Source organism: Epinephelus lanceolatus, chromosome 12 (assembly GCF_041903045.1).
Source record: "Epinephelus lanceolatus isolate andai-2023 chromosome 12, ASM4190304v1, whole genome shotgun sequence".
Lineage (NCBI taxonomy): Eukaryota > Metazoa > Chordata > Actinopteri > Perciformes > Serranidae > Epinephelus > Epinephelus lanceolatus.
The window spans coordinates 15,106,177-15,130,831 of NC_135745.1; the positions used below are offsets into that span (position 1 = coordinate 15,106,177).

General features: G+C 40.4%; 1 protein-coding gene across 3 annotated transcripts in view; it reads right to left on the reverse strand.

Moving 5' to 3' along the window:
• LOC117271637 (zinc finger E-box-binding homeobox 1-like) overlaps nucleotides 1-24,655 on the reverse strand; it is a 76,009-nt gene that overhangs the window by 16,621 nt on the left and 34,733 nt on the right. For all 3 annotated transcript variants that reach the window (XM_033649946.2, XM_078172992.1, XM_033649947.2), the window contains exon 2: nucleotides 9,035-9,214. In XM_033649946.2, the coding sequence (XP_033505837.2) occupies nucleotides 9,035-9,214 (180 nt within the window). The remainder of the gene's footprint in view (nucleotides 1-9,034; nucleotides 9,215-24,655) is intronic.

Sequence of the window (24,655 nt, forward strand, 5' to 3'; positions counted from 1 at the left end):
TGTTGGGTTGAAAAAATATTTTCACTGGAGGCCGCCATTTCCTACCACCTGCCACCATAGTCTCAATGAGTGAAATGAAAAAATGAAAAACTCCTTCAAAACGAAAGAGAAAAAGTCTATTTCTCAAAATTTATACAGTAGCTTTTTGATTTTTTTTTATAGAGTATCACAATCATATATCACATTTGATTCACTAGTGAGTAGATGATTTTGGTCCTCTCTGTACTCAATGCCAGATCTGACATTTGCATAATTTTTTGTACATGGACAGTGTATAAAGATATATACTGTATAGCCAGGTGTCGATGGATTTTGTAAACAAAGCTTTAAGATTTGGGTTTTTATTTGTTTAATTTTCAGATACAGTGGTGTAGTGGTAGTTGATGAGGTGGGTGTACTACTAAGTGGACAGGCAGGTTAGAGTGGAGGAAGTGGGTATACTCTCCTATATATTACAATGGCTTTTTGGCTGATAAGTGGGTATACTGGAAATGGACAGAAAAAGAAGTGGGCATACCCCGTATACCTGCGTATACCCTCCACTACACCACTGCAGTTTTCAACATACATAAACATACCCATAATTAAAACAACAAAACATCAAACACAAGTTTAACACTACAATGTAATAATGTTTGCCATCAGAAAATCAGAAGTAGGCTGAAGAAGACAAGATGAAGTTGTTTTCCTTCTGATGTGTGGTTTTCAAAATGATTCAGGTTTGGTATGGATGTAATCTCACTTGTTCCATCTTCCTCTACACCGTCCTCTGTCCTCCATCACTCTTTTACCCTTCTGTCCTAACCCCCACTCCTTACCAGGCATTTCTCTTTCCTCTCTCCGTTTTCATCTCTAACTTTCCCTCCATCTGTCTCTGCACCTTCATCTTTTCTTTCAGTCCTCTCCTTTGCCTTTCTTGGATTCTGCCCCTCACCGCCGTCCTTGTTTGCCTCATTTCCCTCCATCAACCCCCCCCTTCACTGATACACCTCTCTGCATATTTTCCCACCACACTCTACAATTACACTTAATGCCTCGCAAAAAGCTACGCAGTAATGACGACCAGAACCCTGCAACACACACATGTGGGATATCAGAATGGAATGAAAACAGGAAATCATGTGGTGCACACACACACACGCACACGCACACATACACACTCAGTGGGACATATTTGCACAACCTGGCTCACACACATTACACATTATTCACGAGCACAAGCACCCGCTACACAGAGCACTGCACTCGTATACCTTGCCAGAACCTGTCACTGTGAGTCCGTGGTGAATTTATAAGGCAGGATGGATTGGAGCTGCAGTGCGGCCCAGACTGCAGGGGGAGTAGCAGACACTAATCTCTCACCAGAGGACCAATTCAACACCAGCTGCTCTCCCTGCTTTCTACTCTTGCCTCAGACAGGGAGGAAAGAAAGGAGCGAAAGTCAGACAATCCAAAAATATCACGCGAAGCCTTTGAAGGGTTCCCAACGTGGCTCTGCAGCCCTGCAACATTTCATGACTTTTCCATGACTTCCCTCCAACACTGTCGGAGCTCGCACACACACTAAGGACGTTACTCCTTCCTGGATTGTTAATGTTTTTCTAAAGGAGTGAGACGGCTTGTTTTTACTGCAGGTGCAGCTGTAAAACAACAGGTAACGCAATGAACGCGTGACTCAAGTCAAATACATTATAGCACAGTCTTATACCAGGACCTCAAAGAAGTGATCCGATTTCCTCAACTTCCCTGTCCAGACTACACCTTTATAAAATCAGCATGTTGCTCTGTATATTATGTAGTTTTCTATCCTACACTATCGCCACCTGATGGTAAGAATCAAAGGTTGGAAAGCACAGCATTCAGACAATAAATGAAGTATACTTCTCTGCTCAGCACTGCATATTGTACTCAATTTTGCACCTAATATGCTGCAAGCCACACTGACGATAAACAGTAAAAAGTCCATACAGCATCCCAAAATAACTGCTTTCTTATTAAATCACACACATCTACTTAATACAAACAGCCAGGTTTAAGTTCCTGCTGACATCCTCCTGAGTAAGTTGTAGCTGCACCAGCACTGTTCTGATACTACTTCTGTGGCAGGCAAAACCAAACACATTCTTCCTACTGAAATGAATGGTGAAGTGAAGTGAAGTGAAGAGATCTGCAACTGATCAGTGTCACAGGAAGTATAAGAAGAGCATGCACATATTAAGAGCAGAGATGCATCAAGAAAAATAGGTGACTGTGTGTTGTGCCCCCTGGTGCTAACCAACAGTGTCTGTATGTGTTAAACTGGTCTGAGTGTGGGATGGGCTGGTAATCAGGGCTTTCTGGTGGCACCTGGGCCCAGTGCTCCCAGATTATAAATTGAGGCTCTGTCAGTCATTCTCCTTCTCTCTCTGTGCCAGACAGGCACCTTCCCCAGTGATGTATCAGCCTTGGTTAGTCCTTGGTTCCCCTTTGATTATTTTGTGCACTCTACAATGTTCCCACACTACACTGATCATCCATGCATTCACATCCAACTCTGTGTGTTCTTTTAATTATGATTGCAAATTCAGTTACTTTTGTTAAATAAATGGCTTTGCTTAATCCTCGTGTCTCCCTCATATTTGTCATGTCCCAAGAGCCAGGCTCTGACACTGTGCATAATGCAATTAAAACACATCTTTATCATTTGTTATCATCTATCTTACACATAATTTCCCCCATATTCATCTAACATCTACCTATGTTTAATTCTGTAGAATCCGTTTACATATTGTTTGGTACTGTTTATGCATTTATTTGTACCTGTGTTGGTTAGCTGGATGATTTTGTAGTGCCAATTCTTAGGCCAGACCTCAAGCCTTAGTATAATAATCGTTATAATGCATTTATTTGTATAGCTGTTATCTGAAGAGTTTACACATGGCTCTAAAAAAGGAAAACATCATAGAATACCAATAAAAGCCTGCCTGATACTGACCCAAACCAGATATCAATCAACATGTCAGACCTTAAAAATTATATCAAAAATTATATCAGCCAATATTCATTTTTAAGGTAAACATATAACAACAAACAAACATCTTTGAAAAGGATGCCTTAAAACGTGGATATCCATAAAGGCCCTGACACACCAAGCTGACAGTTGGCCATAGGCCAATGTTGGGCCATTGGTGAGCATCTGTCGCCCTAGTCAGCGCAGTGTGTCCTGCATCGTTGCCCCTTGTCGATCTCTGTTGTCTTTTTTCTGACAGATTCAGTATCACTCTGATTGGCAGTTAAGAAGAGAAACAGAAGTGAGGAAAGTAAACAAACAGCTAAATTCAAGAGGTGGTGAGACCAAAAGAAGCTTGTTACATTAGCTAAAATTATTTTTCTTTGGCTATTGAGCTCTTAGCAGAAGCATTTTGTGGTGGTTTGTGTTATTGTTCACTAGCGCATGGTTAATATGCTCTGTTCTTTTAACACTGGATGTGTTGATAATGTGCTAACTGGCTAACTAGCATCAAGACAGTCTTCCAGTTTCCTTTTTTGCATGACAATTACAGACGACCGCCATCTGCTGGTGTGGAGAGTTGTTTACTCTCACACAGGTGCAGAACATATGTGCTGGTTGGCTGTCGGCTGTAGTCTTTTCAGTGTGATCATGTGCAACTTTCTGGCCAAGACAGAGCGACATCAGGCGACGAAGCAGAGGGCCCCTGGCGCCGCCTGTTCTCTTAAGTTGGTTTGCTGTGTCTAGGCCTTAAGACCATGATATGTTCTGAACTGGACATTTTACAGGTAAGAAAAACAAATGCAATAATAACACTGTTTCTTATGTTACCTAAAACAAATTCTCTGCATCTCTGTGTTGTAATTTCTTGTTACTTGTCAGCCATAGTCTGCCAGCAATATAGGCCGTGCTGATGTGAAGCTGTGTGCACTGTCCTACCTCCCAAAAAGAGGATGAGGCCTAAAAACTTAGAGAAGTTAGTCCAAAAAAGTCAAAGAAATTATGCCAATATCAAGGTTTACTGAACAACAACAAGCTCAGCAAACCTCTGTGGATAATTAACAGCTAATAATATCCAAAGTCAGAGCACCACCTATCACTTCAAACACTGAGGAGAGACTTTCATACAATATCTGTAGTTGGATTCTGGGCAGAAGAAATGAGGAGAGGAAAATAGGGGAAACAAAAGCAAAGAAGGCAAGCTGGAAGAATACAAAGAGATGAAAAGAGACCAGCAACTGTAGAAAAATAGCAAGTTCACAGAGGAGAAAAAAAGAGAGTTGAGAGAGGGAGAGACACAAAGTGAAAGAGAGCGAGCAGCGCTCATGAGCACTGCTCACACCATGTAAGGCTTTATTCAGAAACAATGAAACAAGCCTTGAGAGCAATATCTCTCAGTGTCACATTCTCGCCGTCTCCATGGTTTTAGTATTTCCTGCTTGGCTGTAACTGACTGCTGTTGAGATGAAGGCAGATGCTTGCGTAGGCTGAGCTGTTTGCTGGGAATCGAGGATTAAAAGGGCATTGAGAAGCGGTGTAAACACAAGCCAATCAACCTCTGCTGTTGAATGCAGACTTGGTTCTGCCTCTAGTTATTAAATCTTGAGGTAGCTTTGTTGTTTGGTGTGTATGCTAAGGTGTGTCATGTTTTTCAGAGTGTGCTTGTATGGCTGAGCGCTGATCCTGCAAACTGTCTTACTATACTGTAGGTTATCGGGAGGTTTAAATTTAAGAGTTTAAAGAGCTTTCTCAAGCTGTCTGGAAGTGCAACGCCAACCAATGTGAAAAACAAAATAAAGACGCAAAGCTTCCAAAAGAGGCTTTCTGTCTGCACTTCCTGCAGCTGGGGAAACTTCTAAAACTATAAATGGGCAGCAGAAGAGGAAGGACAGCAGGAAACTGATCGATAAACTGTGTTTAATAAAGCTGTGTGATGCATCCTGCATGACTGAAGCTCTTCCGTTTTAATCTACAAGTGGACATGCACTGCAAAGAAATCCTGTCTGCAGAGACCAACAAGAAGCAGTTTAGCTGACTCAACTCCCCACAGTCAAACACGATCCTAGCAGTGCTAATGAGGAAACTCATTAAAATGTTATTTCACTAATATTTCAGTCAACATACCTGTCTTTACACACTGCATACTGTAGGTGGAATCATATGCATTCAAAAGCAGAGCTGAAATTATGAGTTGATGTCAAATATCTTCTCTTTCAGGTTCTCAAATTTTCGAGTTTTGCTGCTTTTCTTTGCCTTATGTGACAGTAAACTGAATTTATTTAGGTTTTTGGCTGTTGGTTGCACACAACAAGACATATGAAGACTTCTCCTTGAGCTTAAGAAAATTGTCATGGGTGTTTTTCACTATTGTCTGACATTTGATCAACCAAACATTGTTTGTTAGTTGCAGCCCTACTCAAAAGATGTTGCAGCAGAGATGCATTTTTTAAAAAGGTGTTAGTAGGTGTTTTCCATTAATATGTTAATTTATGCGGCAAAGAACATCAACATTTTAAAAAAAAAATCTAAAGTGAACAGATGGACAAGCACCTGCCAAGACAATATTACTGAACATGTGGCCAAATAAGTCCTATCCTATCTGTTTTTCATGGTACTCTAATATTTGAATACCCTACACTTAGGTGATAATATTTCTTTATCTCTTCAGACTTGGCACCCTAACAGTCCAGTGGGCACTGTTTTGGGAAAAACTTGAGTCATTGATTTTGAAAAGAAACACCAATCTGAGGACAGAGAAGACAAGGAATAATGGTAAAGCTTATTACTGTGATTTATCAGAGAGGGGTGGAGAGGGGGAGATTCAATTCAGAGGAAGAGGATGCATGTGTGTGTGTGTGTGTGTGTGTGTGTGTGTGTGTGTGTGTGTCATTAGCAGATTAGACTTCAGGATGTAGAGTCGTACAGAAACTCAGAGAAGAGATGAGAGCACAACATCTGGCTCTGCGAGCGAGCAGGCGTTTCCCAAGGCTGAGAGGAGCATTGAACTAATCTGATCAAAGAGAGAGCAGGTAGATGTAAACAGACGCATAAATCATCAACGGTAAAGAATACACCCAGATACGCTACGTGAAGACGGTGTTATTGTGGGCTCACACTGCGAGATGGATCGAATAAAATCTTGGTTACAATTTGTGTCAAACTGTACAATCTTTATTTTTAGGCATATCAGACTGTGTGATCTCTACCTGGTGAATCCTGGCTCTGACAATTTTTTTATTAAATGCAAGCAGATCTGCACTGCAGCTTTGTCAGCCAGTGCATTCTGCAACTTTCATGCAGTTTTAACATTGCAACATCATGATTGTAGTTTGCATGTAAGTTAGTTTGTGGTTCATAGCAGCAATTAAACTGTGAAAATTTGGTCCTACATTTCCGACATTGTATGTATTTTGATGCAGGTAGTCACATAAACTCTGAATTGGCCGCTGGTGAAAGCATCTTAAAGTATAAGCGATACCCACTGTTTTTAATTGATGACCAAAAACTACATGTTTCTCTCACAACTTCCGGACTTTATCTGACACAGCCCAAAATCCCAAAACATGAAGTGGCCTTCAGTTTGATGTCAGGGTGTTTCCACAGGCTAACAAAAGGTATAATATAAAAAGTTGACCTAAAAAGACGTAATTACATTTTTAGTACATTAATCAATATTGCAAAAAGAATTTTGTCTTTCTTTTATACATTCTATAAGCTTCACTTCTCTGCTCTACAACTCTGACTGGATTACACTTTCACTCTAATTTCCACTTCACCAGTCATCACTTTCATCTGTGCAGTGGCTCAGTAATCTCATCCAAGCATCTCTTGTATCTGCATTATGCTGCATAATGTGTAAAGCAGAGCAGCAAATGGTTGTCTCTTATACTGCTGTCATACCAAACAATGAAAAACTGTGAAGAAGAGGTTGAGTCCTACGCACAACAGTTGACCCAGATATCTGTACAAATCTCTGCTCTGTTTGTAAATCTGTTTGGTTATTTTCTGTCATGGGTGTGAAAGTTGCATCATACAGGGGTCACGTTTACAGAGCTTAGACTGTGAAGCAGCAGAGAAAAGGGCTCAACACTAACTTTTAAATGTGGTTGCCAGGTTTGCAGACAGACATCAGCTTGTGCTCCATGAGACTGAAAATGTGGTTGCCATTTTTAGTCACATTATATTTTGAGTAATTAAGAATCTACGCAGTACATCAGTTAAATAATGAAAATGTGACATAAAGGAATGTTTAAAAGCTTAATTACAGCAACCAAACAAAATTCGCTGATACCTGACATGTGTTGTACATACTTTGCAGTATCAAGCTTCAAGCACGTTCATCTGGTTCTCTGTCACTTGAATCAATTTGCACAGGTTAGTGAAACTTTTCAACCTTGAGTCAAACAACTTAATTTGCTACGCCACTGTCTCTAAAACAAATCCCTGTGCAAGTAAGTGCACCAACACACTTGCAGCACTGTCGCATGCAGTGCTGTCTCATTCCAGGTCTTTCTGTCTGTAACAGCAATATTTAAATACCACTTATACAACAAATATAAAAAAATATCTGGGATGCACGTTTTGCTGTTTGCAGCTGATGGCAACCAAAGCCCAAGATTCAGTTGCCTATTTCTCAAAATGGTTGCCAATGCAACCTGTTAACAGTAACTGTCAAAGCCTTGAGAAGTTAAATAATCTTTAAGAGTTGAAACAAAATGTTTCTGGTTAAGTTAAAAAGCAAAAGCCAGACCAAAATCACAAAGGAGGAAAAACACCTATCACATAGCTGGTGTGAATGGAGTATTGTCATGGATTTGGGATATGAACTGCCTGCAGAGAATTGACCCAGGGCAGAGTATTATGTTATTGAAAGGTGTGTTAGCCTGTTAGGGAATGTAAGGGATTTGGTAGTAAGGATGTGAGAGCTGGAGATTATACAGAAAACCCTCTGCATGACGGGCAAGATTATACATTTTTGAAGCATGTCTATTTCTCAGACATGCTAGCTTTCTCATCTTCTGTCTCTTTCTGTTTCTCTATCTGCATGCCTCGTGTTTTCCCTCTTTCGAATGCTCTCCTTTGCTTCTCTGTTTTGTGATCACTCTATATTCTCTGTTGATAAGAAAATGTCTCACCATGCAGAGCTGTGATCGTGTTCAGATTTTCCACACACCGACGCTCGAATGCTTAGTTTACGTGTTTTTATCCTGGCGGCATCTGGCCATCACATTTCTCAATTCAGATGCAAGGACTTCAAAAAACTGTGCTGTATATGTACCTTAGCTCATGTAGCACTGTTTCACAATAATGCACAGCCGCCACAGTGAACATAAGTCTGCTTCTGTCCTGATTCGGTTACACTTGACAACAGTTGCGTGGATAATCTCACCACCTGCTCTAATGCATCTACTGAAACAGAGGAGCCAACGCATGTCCATATAAAGATGATAGTACTACCGTACGCTGAGCTGACTCACACCATTATTAATGTACCTTTTAAGGTTTATTTACAGCTGTGATGGAGACGAGCGCGAGCCATACAGACATTTCTGTGCACATTATTTGCTATCACTGTCTATTTTTATTAAAGTCCTGACCATTAAAGAAACAGGTTTAGATTCAGTATTGTTGACATCGACTCTGCAGACAGGCTGGGAGAATAAGTGTAATTAATGTGAATAACACTCCCAGAACTATAACCAAAGGTGCAGCTGTGTAAAGGTTTAACTTATCTCACAAGTGCTGCAGCAGAGCTGTGTGGTGACAGCTTGTGTAAGCCTGTGGGTGTACTGGGCAGCTCCCAGCTGAGAATTTGTGTTACTGTGTGAATCTGAAAGAGGGCACTGCTGAGAAAGAGCAAACATGCTCAGCAAACCGTCCCAGGATTAACAGATATAGGGAAGATCAATCTTGAAAGTCTCGTCTAAAGCCAGGGAAAATCTGACCTACATTTACCTTCACAAAAACACCACACAGTTAGCTGGAATAAAAAAACCTACATACTGATAAACGAATAACCTTCCTGCTTCTATGGTGGTGTCTCACCTCCGTTCAAGGAGCCGTTGTGGGGTAATACTGTCGTGGTGGCGTCATGGCTGTCCTGCGTTTTGGTCCCATCAGCATTAGTGACCTCAGGCTCCTGCAGGCTGTCCTCCTCCACAATGTGTAGCTTGTCCTCGTCGTCAGAGTCTGAACTGGCCTCCAAGCCATTGTTGAAGTCTGTCACTGCAGAGAAGAGCAACAGAGATGCAAGATGATCTTGTGTAAGATTTTAGCAGCTTCACCTCGTAGCGCTCATTCTGATTCCCAGTGTTAAGGAGCCAGCAACCCGCTGCTGTAATCAGCTCTGATGAACATCTGGGATGCAGAATATAGGCAATTAACTGCAATTACTGACTGCCAAACATGACATCAGTGTGATCAGCATCTAGGCTGCATGTGGAAAGGCATAGCAATATGCCTCTATTGGAAGGAGTCCAGTCTGATTGCCTCCTTAAATGTCTCTCCTTCATACACTGAAAAATATATAAACCCAGCACTTTGTCTTGGCTACCATTTTTCAGGAGTTTAAATAAAAGATGTGAGACTTTTTTGATGCACACAAAAGACTTATTTCTCTCAATTTTCACACGTTTTTTAAAGTCTGTGTTAGTGAGCACGTCCCCTTTTCAAGATAATCCATCCACCTGACAGATGTGGCATATCAAGATGCTGATTTAACAGCATCATTACTACACAGGTGTGCCTTGGGCTGGTCACACTAAAGTAAGATTTCTAGCATCCATGGAAGTCTTCAACCAAAACAGCCTTTGTGCTTTGCTCTACTCACTCATAGAGCTATGATCTGGCCCAGAAAATTCAGTCCGACCCCACATGAACCCACAGTTTCTGTCCAACACCAACCCAAGCCTAAATCATGGTAGCCTGAGCCTGATTAAAAACCCTTATTTCAACTATTAAAAATTTATTTAGGACAGGCTAAAGTTAACTAAAGTCTTTTCAGTGTGGTAACAGATATTTGTGACACATCTCATTTTCCCAACATATGCACAGGACACAACCTGATTCAAGCCTGGGGGAATTTTGAGACATTACAGCCCAGCCTGGCCCGAAACCAGCACGTCAGGTCTGCCCCAATAGGGTTTTGACGGTCTACTAGAATACACACTGAGGTAAATGGGACAACAGTGCAGAGACAAGCTGTATGTTGGTCGTTTGTGAAGAAAGCATTGTGTGATCTTACTCTCCAGTTTGAAGCCACTTTAAATGCAGTAATAGGTGCTAAAGCAAAAATGCAACACAGCAACCCTTTAATCATCTACTGCAAATGTATTCTAAAAGTGTGTCAATTATGGCAGCCATAATGATGCTGTGATCTTCATGGTCATTTCCTCAGGACGAGACCCCCACACCCATGCTACAGGTACATAACCCTGCTAACCAGTTAGAGTAAGGTGGATCAATGGAGAGCAACAAAACACAGCATCAATTAGCCCACCTCGACCAAGCAGGACCATCGGCCACCACAGTCCAGAAAATACAATGTACTTGTTATCTGCTGCATCAGTTAAAATTAGAAACAGACGTCGGATATTATGTCATTCTGTATTCAAAGTAAAAATAGAAAACTAAAGTAAGGAAAGGAAGCTGCAGTTGCTAGACAAAAACAAGAAACTCTGTGTGTGAAGAAGACTTCAAAATGTTTCTTTAGCATAATATTTTTACATTAAACTTCATTTCCGCTGACCCTGACCTCTCAAAACCCAATTAAGTAGCCAAAACCACAACAGTCTGAACTCCAAACCAGATCTCATGTCTCCAGATCCTCTGCATCATTTGCTCCAAACTTTGCAAAGCATAATCTCCATCACATCTCCGTCTCATCAATCTCTGACTCAAGGTACAATTTCCTTCTCATCATGTACACAGAGAGACATAAGAAAGGACAAACTGCAGCCAAGGGGAAAAATAATCACTTGTATATCAGCCTCAGAAAGCAAATCTATTTTACACTATGCTGGAGTCAGTCAGTTTGTCTGTGGGGTACAGCCTCTTAATGGGAGCTCAGGGTGAAAAATGGACCAACTGGACTGGTCTGAAGGAATTTAGGGGGCGACTTCTGTGTGTGTGTGTGTGTGTGTGTGTGTGGTTGCGTGTGTGTTAGCAGAAAAGTTGTAGATGATGGAGTGATGATGAGCACTATGCGGTAAGTATTTAATTGCTTTTTCACTGTCAGCATGTGTGCACTTATGACTGTGTGTGAGCACAGTGAGTATATACCAATGTATGTGAGGGAGCAAAATGATGTGCAAATGTGTGTATGCTCTCCGCAGGGTAGCTGTACGTCTTAGTGGAGGTGCTGAAGACGCCTAATGAGCAGGAAAGCTCGGGTTGTTTGTTCACAGGTGACAGGTGCGCACACACACAAACACACACGAAGGTCCCAAACCACAAAGCAAGCTCTACGTGTGTTTGTGTGTGTGTTTGTAAGTGTGGTTCCACACCTCTGCATGAAATGGGAGGCTATTTCAGGTGGAGTCGTTAACCGCTCACATACCCTTAAATGCACAAATGCACATACTGCAGCAGACCAGAAGACAACCATCTACATCCAAGACCCACCCTGAGCACATGCTTTCTACACACACACACACACACACACACACACACACACACACACACACTCCTCAAGGAATGATGCGGTTCCTTTTGGAGACATTGCTGTCACTGCTCCAGACAGACGAACAGAGCTGTGAATGCAAAAGTATGAGTGTGTGTGTGTGTGTGTGTGTGTGTGTGGGTGTGTGTGTGGGTGTGTGTGTGTGGGTGTGGGTGGGCGGGTGGGGTCTCGGGGGGTGAGATCGATGCACGTCTGGATCGATATAAGAGGCTGGAACAGAAAGAGAGGAGCATAATATGTTTGTATGCAGGAGCTCTGGTTTGTGATTTCATATAAGCCAGATGATGGAGAGAAACATGACATGTACACGTCTTTTTCTGGCTGCTGTTTCAAATCCTTGGACATTTCTGTATTTTAAAGGTTGCAGTTTAATTGCGGCTCAGTACAGAATTATAGTATGTCTCATAGATAGTGATACAGTCAGCGATAGCAAGAGTAGGAGGAACAAAATGATATCCTCAATGTGCTTGCAGTGTTGATTACTCTACACGTTATTTTCTCAATTAAATAATTCATGTATACTAAAAAAAAGGAAAGAGTTATACATTTCCAAAACAGTCTCCCAGAGTCCAAGATGATGTTTACAAACAGAATGTTTTACCCAACCAAACGTCCAAAACCCAAACATCAGCAGAAGTCGAGGTAAACCAGCAAACATTTATATCTGGAACGAGATCAGACGCTGTGGCCAGTAATTTTTGGTATTTTGTCTTAAAAAGTACTTCAAATGATATATTTTCAAAACATATGTGATGACATTACAGTCACCTGACATACATTAACATATGTATGCTAACATTTTGGCCTTCCCTGTCTTGCAAGACATATTTGAATCTTAAAAGACCATCCTAGTTAAATAAAGATGAAAAATGTTACCAGGAGACAAAATATTGATGAAAGAAAGGTCAAAGAGTCACGTGCCTATCTGCCGTGACCTGGTCCGACCCCAAGGGAGACAACTTCTTACATGTGACCTGTAGCTCAGCTGACTTCTGATAGAAAGCTGAGCATTAGTATTTGACTACCCAAGTACAGTGTGACCAAAAACCTAAATGCTAGCTTCAGTCACCCTCTGCGGTTTGGCCAGATGCAGATCAGTTGAGTAGTTAATAACTTCGGTGCAGACAGTCAGCCATAACACACCCCTGCTGCAGGCGGCGACTTCCTAAAAATCAACAAACTGTGTCTCTGTTCATTCAAACAAAAACACGCATTATTATACAGACAGGCTTGTGGCGATTCCAGTAATAGAAATGTCTATAGTTTCAAAGAAACAGCCTGTGTCTGCTCACCACACCAGAGGCTGCCTGTTGCAACACTAGTGAGTTATTCTTAACAATGGTGGCCGGAGGGAACAGCAACCAGCTGAGCTCCAGATAACAGGGAATAACTGAGAGGGCATCATGCCTTTATATTCTGTTTTCATTCATTCAGAGAGGTTGGAGATTTTGTTAAAAATGCTTTAAGCAGCAATGTGTTGTCTGGATTTTACTGCATAATGTGATTAAACAATCTTTTCCAGACATCAAATGCAATTCCTTATCTTTTAAGGATTGTAATTATTCTCTCTATTTTTCTAGACTTGTGAGATATCACAGAGGACATGGATGAAGAAGTCTCTATTGCTTTAAAATATACAGTGAAACTGCTCTACTCAGCATCTACAATATTATAACAAGTCTCTTCAGTCAGATAATATTCTCTTTAATATTCTAAAAAAATATTTGCTTAATGTTTTATAGAATCTGCATAACACTGATGCTTAAAAGCAAATGAATAAATCATAACGTTTGTTTAAACTTCACTTAGCAAAACTGAAAAAATATCAAGCGTGTCATCCCAGGCAATCTAGATGCTCGTTCTACCTGCCTAAATAAAGTTCTGGTGTCAGTTACATACACCACTCTTGTTTTTTAATAGACAGTGACAAAGCAAGAGCTAAAAAAGCAAACTCTGTTTTGTAAGTCAGTCAGTTGTTTCTGTTTGAAATTAGAGACATGATTCACAGACAATATGAGAGTGGACCCTGACTACAGCTAAGCCTGAGGTCAATGATCATCATCATGTGCTTGCTTTGCTCTCCTGGGTGCAGTTACCATAACAACGGACAGGGGACACTGCTGAGCAGAGTAGCAAAGACAAAACAATACAAGTGCTCTCCAGCTCATATGATGTAAACATAACTATTACACACACACACACAAGTCCTGCAACAACTTTCTCGTGTATGTGTGTGTGTGTTTGAAATCAGAGAGTTACTGTGTTGGAGAGAGACACAGAGACAGACCTGTCCACATCATCATGACAATGGGTCAAATGAGCTGTTAATCTTCCATCTGGAGGTCTGCAAAGAGGAGAGGCCAGCTGAGAGAGGAAGAGGGAAGTCTAGACGATTGCATTCCTCCCTTCCTGCCATCAGTCTCTCTGATTAAGAACCAGTTTCATAACGGGCCCCCTCATTATTACTCCAAACTAACGTTTATTCAGATTTCTTTTCTTATTACTCACTGGACTTCTGCCACGTCAAGTCATAAAAGTGAAAACATGTTTCATTATTCAGCGCACTACAGGCCTGGCTGGAAGGCTTGGCTTGCTTTTCATATCATTGACAGGGCAACTAAGATTAACTTTATGTATACTGTACTTCAGTTAACTGAATGAGCTCACAAAAGAGGGTATAAAACAAGCAAAGGAGTAATGAAAACAATACTGAGGTTTTGCAGCCTGGACGTCTAAACCATCTTATGAAAATTATTTCCAGGGACAACTTTAGCAGCAGATACAGTAGTACCTGTCTTTCTTTCTTCCTTCTTTCAAACATGTGTTCTGACTCGGCAAGACATGTTTTCGAACACATACAGGTGCAAACATAAAAATGATGGGACGTATATAGATATAAAGATAAAAATGTCATGTCAACACTTTGTCAATCGTTAGCCAGTAACAAGAAACACACACCACCAGAGTGTATTTCAGTTTCAAGGTGCACTGCAAACAGCACTTTTCTAACTGGGTGAAATTTCTCATCAATTATGAAAAAGGAAATGTTTCAGAGAAAGTGAGAGCAACAAGTCAGAGGATGGAATTCATAATATCCTGTCTGCTTCGTGCGACTTCATTTGACCTAACCTTCATTTAATCGAATCCGACTGAAATAAAAAAAAAAATCTGCAACAAGACCTTAACAAGGAAGCAGCTCCAGTGATACACAGCAAAGTCATTTCAATAAACAGCAAGAACAAAAAGAGGAAAATTACACCTAAGTCATTAACAGGTACCAAAAATCACTCCTCTAAAATTTCAATAAACAATGCCAACAGTTCCTTTTTATATAAGTCTAAGTGCACAGCAGCAGCAGTTTCAGCATCTGACTTCCACAGTGTCAGCATCATTGAGCCAGACACACATCAGGACACGTGACCCTGGAGGGGAAATCATGTGTGTCTGACACACCACAACACAACCCTGACTGGACCACGTGGCCTGGTTTCTGGGTCAAAGGTTGGCTGCTGTGCAGTCGGAAGAGAAGGCGAGGGGGGGGGAAGCTAGAAATAGACTACTATCAGTCTGTAGATACAGTAGCCTATATCTGGAGAGTGCTTTGAGCTAACATGCTCACAATGATGATGCTAACATGATGATGTTTAGCAGACATAATGTTTACCATGTTCACCATCTTTGTTTAGCAATTTAGCATGCCAACATTTGCTGATAGAAACTGAACAAAAGACACAGCTGAGATCAAATGTTATTAGTTTAAATCAAAGTATTGGACAAGTTTGTTTTTGACCTGATGACTGCGCCAGACAAAAGTTAAGAGATCACCAAAATTATTAAGTCATCGTGAGAGGAAGATGAATGTCTGCACAGACTTTCACGGCAATCCAACCAATAGTTTTTGAGAAAGCCGCGTTAGTAACATGGCGAGAAACATCAATGAATTTGGCTGTGCATATTTTCATATTGAACAGTACAAGATAACTAATAATTAGTGAAGAACTCATCACCATCAGTCATTAATTAAACACTTAGTGATTACCTCTGACAGCTGAACAAACACTCATTATGTTGTACATGACTGATTATGAGTCAACTCCTTTATTTATGATGCGTTATTGAAAAAACCCTGACCAAAGAAAGACGAGCGAGCAAAACACCACACAGCACAAGACCGCAGCTAGTTTGCTAGATGTGTGTGTGTGTGTGTGTGTGTGTGTGTGTGTGTGCATGTGTGTCTGTATTGACCCAGTGCAGCTGTGCAGCATGGGACGTCTGCCAAGCCCCTAACAGACAATTACCCCACTGTGTGTGTGTGTGTGTGTGTGTGTGTGTGTGTGTGTGTGTGTGTGTGTGTGTGGCACACCAAACACAAGAGTGAACATCACTAAAGCTGTCTGTCTGCTACTAGATGTGACCAGACTTTAACATGGTGAGCAGCTGCAGAGAGAATCAGCCCACTTAAAGGGACAGTCACACATTTTCTCCTCCTTCATATTATTACAACTGTCTCATGTGAAGTTCTGTTCACTTAAAGGTGACATGTCCTGCTTTTTATATATAAATACTATATAATATCATATCACATCGCATGTATTATTATATACGCTGTCAGCGTTAACGCAGTAATCACGATGTAATTAAGGTCCGAACACAACGCGTTAATCACACAAATCACGTTAATCACGTGCTGTTATCTTGTCTCTTCTATGCAACCATACTTGAAATCAAGCCGTCACAGCGGCTTCCTGCTGCTGCAGCAATATAAAAAGAGACACCACTGAACGCTTGAATCGCTCCTTTCACGTTAAAAAACAAAAGTAACATGCAAATTTTGTCAAACGGAATTAAAATATCACTGAAGAACTTCAAGTTTGAGCTATTGCAACAGTATGAGATTGTCACGGTATGATAACCATCTCATTATCATCACTAAACATGATGATTTCATGGTAGCCCAGAATTTATATCACCAGTCAGAACGACCCTTAAAGGAATGAAAAAGTAGGGGTTAACGTTTTATTACTGTAATTGAAACTTGAAACCTTTTTTTGTTAATGGAAGTATGTGTAATAGTCTCCCCTTTTAAAATATCTAAAATAAAGGGGAGAGTCAACGTCCAGTTGTATTTTTTTTCAGTATCATAGACAAGCAAATGTACACGGTGTGATAACCATCAACTTTTATATCACAGTATACCCTGAAACCGCTACTTGCTGCAACCCTAGCTTAGCTTAGCTGACGTCAGCGGGTAACTGAAAAGCAGGCAAATTTTAAACATGCAATTAAAAAAGCAATTAATCATGATTAACTATTAAAATTCATCAATTCATTGTGATTAAAAACATTGATTGTTTGACAGCCCTGATAAATTAATATTAGCTCGAGCTTCAAATAAAGATATTTTCATTACTGTTTAATCCCTGTCATTTATTTAATTGAAACTAATTATAACATTTTAGAATATGGTAAAAAAAAAATATTCATCACAATTTTGCAGAATCCAGTCAACATTCAAAGAATTCTTCGTTTTCAATGTACAATAACATAAAACAGAGAGAAGCAGTTAATTTGTATATTTGAGAAGCTGCATCTAGCACATATTTATCATATTTCCTGACCACTTAGCAATCAACTTGCCAAACAATTCAACAGTAATCCTAATATTCCCATGTGTCACTGTTACTGTCAAAAAAAAAACGATCATAGTTGAGATGGTAAAGAGATGTTACGTTTAGAGATGCAGTGGTTAATGATTGATTAAGCAGATTAATCAATTCGTGGATTGACAAAAACATAATTTGCCAACATGTTGATAACTGATTATTGTCAAAAATGCCAAACATTTGCTGGTTTATCTTTCTTAAATTTAATGACACTTTTCTGTAACATATAACAGTTATATGAACCTTTCGGGTTTTGGACTCTTGGCTGAATACAAGCAGTCGAAATAGATGACCTTGGGCCGGGAGAAACTTCTACCATTTTTTGACATATAGACATGGAATGGAAATGGTTGTTTGCTGCAGCCCTGCTAAAGTTTCTATAATGTGGATTTCCCATAAATCATACTGCTTCCTGCTGTAAAAGGATTGTTGTTACTTCCTATACTCTTCTTCCATTTCTGACAAGGATAACCAAGTTTGGAGTGATTTTTTTTTTTTTTTTCAGCTCCCTTTACCACAGTCTCCGAAGGCTTTAACTACTGCTGAAGAACAGCACTGGCTTTCTGTTTTGCACTGTAAAGCAATCAACCAAACTGACCATCGGAAGTAAAACGCCCCACAAACCCCTGAAGAGGCCGACAATCTTCTCTGCGATGTTATCCTTTGTTTGTGTTAATTATATGTACAATAATCACTGTTAAAATGCTACAGTATATGCCACCGCTGCGAGGGCCTTCCAGGTTAAAGAATGGCTACATCATTATAAAAACAGCCCTCGTTGCAGGACTGGAAGTTGTTAGGCACTGAGTCATATTCTTGAGGTGTCTGTTAAAAGTCAACATCATGAGGTAAGGCTGAGGCTGCGTCATCTGCGCAGACAGGAGAGCATGGGTGTGGTCACTTATTTCCCTGGCACACCGCACCGGCTTTCCATGCCCATCTTGCCTTAATACAGCCAACAACCTCTGGATAAGCACACACACTGCAGAGCTATAAATGCATCATCTCCACACACACACACATACACAGGAAAGCCCCTCTAGTTGCAGCCAGCTATGTAAGCCAGAGGCCAGGGACTCCCGCCCCCCGCCCCCCCCCCCCCCCCCCCCCCCCTCCAAAAGAGACAGAGCATCTGCCACGTGTATGTTCATATATATATATGTGTGTGTGTTTGTTAGAGTGAGAGAGAGAGGAAAAAAGCTCAGTGTGCATTTGTGTGATTAATAACTGTACAGTGAATCTTTATAATTCACCCTGGTAAGTCACTGAAGCCTGACGTGTTTCAGGAATTGTGTGCGTGTGTTTGTGTGTGTGTGTGTGTGTGTGTGTGTTTGTCCACAGAGTAATCAGGACTCTCCAGCTGCTTCCTGCTCGGCCCAGGTGCTCAATCAGACCCCATCAGACCTCTCTCCCTCCCTCTCTGTCTCTCTCTCTCTGCAGGGTGGGCCCTTAAGCAAAGAATAGTAGGAACTCTAGAAAATCTGAAGGGCCTCAACATTCTGCACCAGGGCTACAACCTACACTGAGAAAAAAAATACTTTTAAATTGGATGCAGGTCTGACTAGAGCTTGGAGAATCTACCACCACCTCTTACGCTCACTAGTTAACACATTCTATCTAGAGACTGTATAAAATAAGGGACGCAGCTTTACATCCAGTTACGTGACATCACCCGTTGGTTTGTGGACAGTTTGAAGCCCTGAGTTTGGCATTTCTGCCGTCTACATCTTGTTTTTTGGGGGGATTATTTTGGAGCCAGAGGTGACCATATTTGGATGGGATGGTGGAGTTTTAGAGGAGCGAGGTGGATCTGACTCATACACCCTTCTTCCACACTCATGTGCTGGCGTGGCTTTGGTTTGGTTTGACTTGGCAGGGATTTGCATATCCACTGCAACAGGACTACCTGCCCGAAGGTGTGACTTTAACTGATGACCGGCTTGTCTTGAGTGATCATGTTCAAAAGTAGCAAGCAAGGCTAAATTCCCTTGTTACTTTGCTGCCAGTGTTTTTACATCACACTTAAAAGACGTTTACCAGATGGAGGTGAGCTGTTCGCAGAGGTGCAGTAAGAGCTCTCTGCCTCCCTGCAGTATTAGTACACTTTTTTATTGAAGAAAAGACGCTAACAAAGTTTTGCTAATTTAGTGATTAACACATTTCATTTCCTATACATTCTTCACAATAAAAGTCCCCAGTTGTTTTGTTATGTAAACGCTTTTATTGTGAAGCACCGAAATAGGGAAATTATAAGTTTTCATCAGCAGTATCTTCACACGTCTCATATAGCTGAAAGTGAACATGAAACTGTAAAATAAAGCAGGTATTTAAATTAAAAACAAGATGCAGGAGAGGCACTAAACTTAAAACCAAAGATGCTACAAAAGTACTGAGAACTGAACCCCTGGTTGGAGGCAGTCAGACCTGCTTTTGGATCTGCTCTGGAGATGATCCATCTTCGGCGGAGCTCGGTGTGACTCGGTGTGTCTAAGCTGATAATATGAAAGACAAATCAGTGTGGGATGGTTTGACTCTGCCAAAAGTGGTAATGGCAAAAGGGTAATAGACTGCAGCGACATCTTGCAGATGGCCTGTCACTCAAAGCGGCCATGTCCTCAATTATGCCGAACTTTAAGCCTTCATAAAATGTGAGTTACATAAAAAATCATCTCCCATACAGTTGTCATGAAGGGGGAAATTAGCTACAGAGACCAAAACCATTTTTGTAACCATATAACCATGGCCTCAAGTGGCCATTCAAAGAGCTGTTTTTGGCACTTCCATGTTGGCTTCATTTTTCAGTCCTGGAGTGTGCCACTTGGTTATATCTTGTCTTCTAAAATCCATACAATAACCTAAGTGTACTTTTAAGTACAAAGAATCCATACTGCTCTGGGCAGTAACTTTAAGATACCAACATTTTAACGCCTGACTTATAAACAGTCTTTGCTCCTTGTTTTTCCTTAAAAAACAAATTCCTGGGACATGTTTGTTCCACAATTTGACTGGAACCCATCTGGAGACCAACAGGAACCAGTCTGGTATGTAAAAGAGTGTTAACCCTTTTCTTTCACCCTCACAATAACCAACAACAAACACGATCTCTTCATGTGAAACATGCTAGTAGTGGGCAATATGGATAAAAATCCTTATTTACAGTATTTATATTGCAACGTCAATACGTAACTTACAATATATTTTCTGATTATCCAAAAACAAACATTCCTGTCAAATACCTGACAACATATAAAGACACTTTATTATATTGTTGCAAAAATCAAATTAAATCCAACTGCTACAAATCAACTGTGCTCTTTCATTGCCAACATTTCTCACAATGACCTAATAGACCTGGAGACATTAAAGGGCCAGTTACCAAAATATGAACAGTATAAAAAAATCTCTGATGAAAAATGTGTATCCTCTCACAGTATATACAGTATATTGTCATATCACCCACTACTGCACAATTGTCGATTAGACAAATAAAGAACAAACTGTAAGAAATAGGCTCCTAATTGGTCAGTTGTCGTGCTTTAAATGATGCAGTTGGTTTGGTTGAGTGGATAAGCCCTGTTTAAAACAGGTGTTACACGACTAAAATGGAAAACTAAAACTAAACTAAAATAAACTAAAAATATTGCATGAGTGTTCATAATTAAACTAACTCCTTTTCATGTCCTTTAATTTCTGAGTTGAAAGGCTGTTTTTTATACAATATCTGATTACATGGGACAACTGAACAGTTGGATGAAAAAGAGCAATTTATTCTTGGCATTTCATCTATTATTTACAGTCACCAGCCTTGGCAGGTTACCAGAAGGGTTAACTTGAGAGACTGACTCCACCCACTTCAAGTCTCTCCGTGTAAGAGAATCATCATGAATCTAGGTTAGTCCCACTGAGATCAAGGATCCTCTTTTACAAGGTAGACCTTTTAGCACACCGCTATGCGTGTCAAGTGTGAGCAACTGATTTTGAAGGTTCCATTCCACACTGGAGGTGGAGGGGAAAGCTAACTAAAATTCACATGTCAGTGTCGCAGCAGAGGTCCTCGGAAGGGTTTAGTGCTATTTAGGCTTCATAATTTTGACTTGAAATACGCTGCTAGCTGAGGGCTTGAGTAATCATGGCATGTATGAATAAATGAATGAATGGAGGAAGGGAATCTCAGAGATGGAGCCACTATGAAGTGTTCAAAGTCAACTGTTCAGTTTTTTAGATTTCATAAAATACAAGATAGTCTAACAGTCATATTTAGGTTAAGTTAGATGAATATCCTGATGACACTGATTCAAGGGATAATTTTGACCACAATAATCGTAGTGAGGACAAGACTAGTGTTCTTATATTTTATAAATTTATAATTTGTGGGTGGTGCAGTCTGACAAATACTGAACACCTTCAAACCTGTTTCTAAGATAAAGGTCTCTATTTTAACAGTATCATCACCAGCTAACATTATAGACATACAGCGATGGTATCAGTAAAGCTGGTGTTAACAACAAAAATTTGGGTCTAATACTTTCATCTCTCAAGAAACTTCATCAGAGTTAAACATGACTTTGTTTCAGACCAGTAACCCTTCAGCTGCTCACTGACATGCATTAGCCTCTAAACAAAACTAATTACATTTGCCTGAGAATGCAGCTTCTTGACAGTAATTCAAGGAGAAACACTGGGTGTAATATATCATATCCAATAACAGGACGCTCTTACTGCCTGAGTGAACCGGCACTTGTGTGTTATCTGTCAACTGCACCAGTTTCTGCCATCAAACTAGAGCGTTTATGATTCATGTAATATTTGAAAAAGCAAGAACTCTTGGCTCAACCACTCAAACATTATCAAAATTTCATGTCTACATTAAACATACAAGAGGCAGAGAGAGGCATAGAGGGATACATCCCAATATAACAAGGTCACTTCAAGATGATTCATGACTCTAATAGTTACCATATCATGTTATTTTGTGCCAGCGATCATTTTCTCAGAGAGCATTTTAAAGTTTCCAAAAGAGTAAAACATCACTTCCAGAAATCTATTTTGGCAGCGTTTCTTACAAGCTGCTCTTAAAAGCAGAAAACAGGCCTGAAGTGACTCTTACATCACTTTCAAAACTTCCCAGACCTTATTAGGTGACTTACAGGTGATAGGTGGTACAACACTGCGGCTTGGGTAATTTCCCCAAAGCTCCCGTTTACTGCAAGTGCAGCATGCGTGACTCACAACATGACTCTACACCTGAGAAACCACTGACATCACTGCTGGAGTCTGTGTGTGCAAGTGTGTTGAAAGAGTGAGAGGTTGATTAAAGTGTGATTGATGTGTCAATGTGTTGAGTACTTTAACTATGGAAGTAAAAAAAAAAACAATGACCATTAAGAAGTAACTGAGGACACAATTCTATAAATCAAGATATTAAATTCTATTAAAGTTCATTCGATCAGTCAGTTTTGAAAGTGATAATATGCATCAGGTTAATGGCGTACATGGCTCGCTGTATTTGTGTGTGAGTGTGCGTGTGTGAGTGTGTGTAATGAGTCATGCTCGACAGGGGGTGGCAGTACACTGGGGTATTACATAACAATCCCAGCTCTGATCTCAGTCCTGTTATAGCTGCCTGGAAAAACCACTGATTTCACTGCACCTCTGTGCTACATCATCTTCTGTCTCACCAACTGGAGTTCATCAGTGAGTCATATAAACACAAATGGGCGAGGATGTATGGATTAGAGCTGCTCTAGGCCAGATTTTTATATAAATATCCTCCTGTCTCATTAAGTCTCCTCAGAGTGGGGTTTCAAGTTGAAGAGGTAACTCTAATTAAGATGCTCATTTAGTTACATTCTGGTGTCGGCTCTGTGAACAGACGTGAATTAAACCTAAAGAAAGAACCTTCTAAACAGCAGTAAGCGATGTCTCTATTCAGAGAAAGCTTCACCAGCACTAAATAATTTCCTCTCTTGTCCTTTTCATAAAAAGCTTCACATATCGGGCAGAATGGGAAACATTAAATGTGCACTCACAGTGCAGCTTTGATTGAAATGCAGCCTTAGATGAACTGCTGTACATATTAAAACACAGAATCAATTTTTAATGAATCATAATCAGTCACTTAAACATCAAAAAATAAAATGGTGTTTAACTTTTTTTAGTTATTTAAAACAGAATGAGCAGCACTGCTTTAATCTCATAGGTGCACTTCGGTAAAGCAGGTGGGCAAACTTCCACAAATCTGCCTCTTTAATGCCAACTAAAGTAGGAGTGCAGTACAAAGACAGTGCCAGATGGAGCTAAGTATATCTGTGTAAGTGTAAGTAAGGAAAATGCTAAAAAAAAACAACCGCAATTGCAGGTGGAGGAAAACAGGTAAACATAAGGAACAATTTGTTTCAGTTCACCTGAATTTTTTTCGGTTTCCATTTTACATGAGCACAAGTCAAACTGAAACCTGCATACATTTTTTGTACAACACATTTCCAGAGCAGTGCTGCATCTCAGATATGTATCAACAGCGTTCAAGACAGCAAGGCGCCACGCTACAGATGTGACAATGAGCAAAGCCTGTTCAGCACACAGAATACGCAGATTTCACAAAGCAAAATTTTGCTCTTTTACAGCTTTCTTATCTTAACTTGATTTTGAGCTCCATGAAGCCCATTCGTGTTTAGTAAAGCAGATGGGATGCACACTGCACTATTAATCCTGCCATGCTTGACCTCACAGGGTTGAAACTATCAAACTCTAATTGGTTGCCAGAGATCTTAAAATACTTAATAAAACTAGACAACAGCTAAATAAATTAGTGTATTACCACAAAAAAATGCTTACATCTCACTTTGAAGTCAAACTCTTAAATTATGAGCATATATCTGGTCATTAAAAAAGTCAAAAAATACTGTAGGAGCCTCAATACATTAAGGTTTCCAACTGAAAAGCCAAATGTTTCTGCTACTACCACTTCCAGGGCATTTCTCTACATGTGACCTGCTCTCTGACCTTTGACCCCAGGGGTCTGTTTGTTCCAAGACAAAAGATCTTGTGCTTTTGTGAGCGGAGCTCCACAGTGAAAAGTCCCACTGAGCCTGGAAGTCGGTAAAAAGTGATCTGCCGACTAGGTGCATCTTTGACATTCATCTGCCACACCGACTTATTGCTACCTGCCTGATGAAACACACACACACACACTCCATCCACTGTTGGTGTGTGTGTGTGTGTGTGTGTGTGTGTATGAGACAAGTGTAGGATCAGCAGGATTTAACTCTCTCTGACAACAACTGGGTCACACGCTAACACAGTGCTGTTAGGAATTTACTCCCA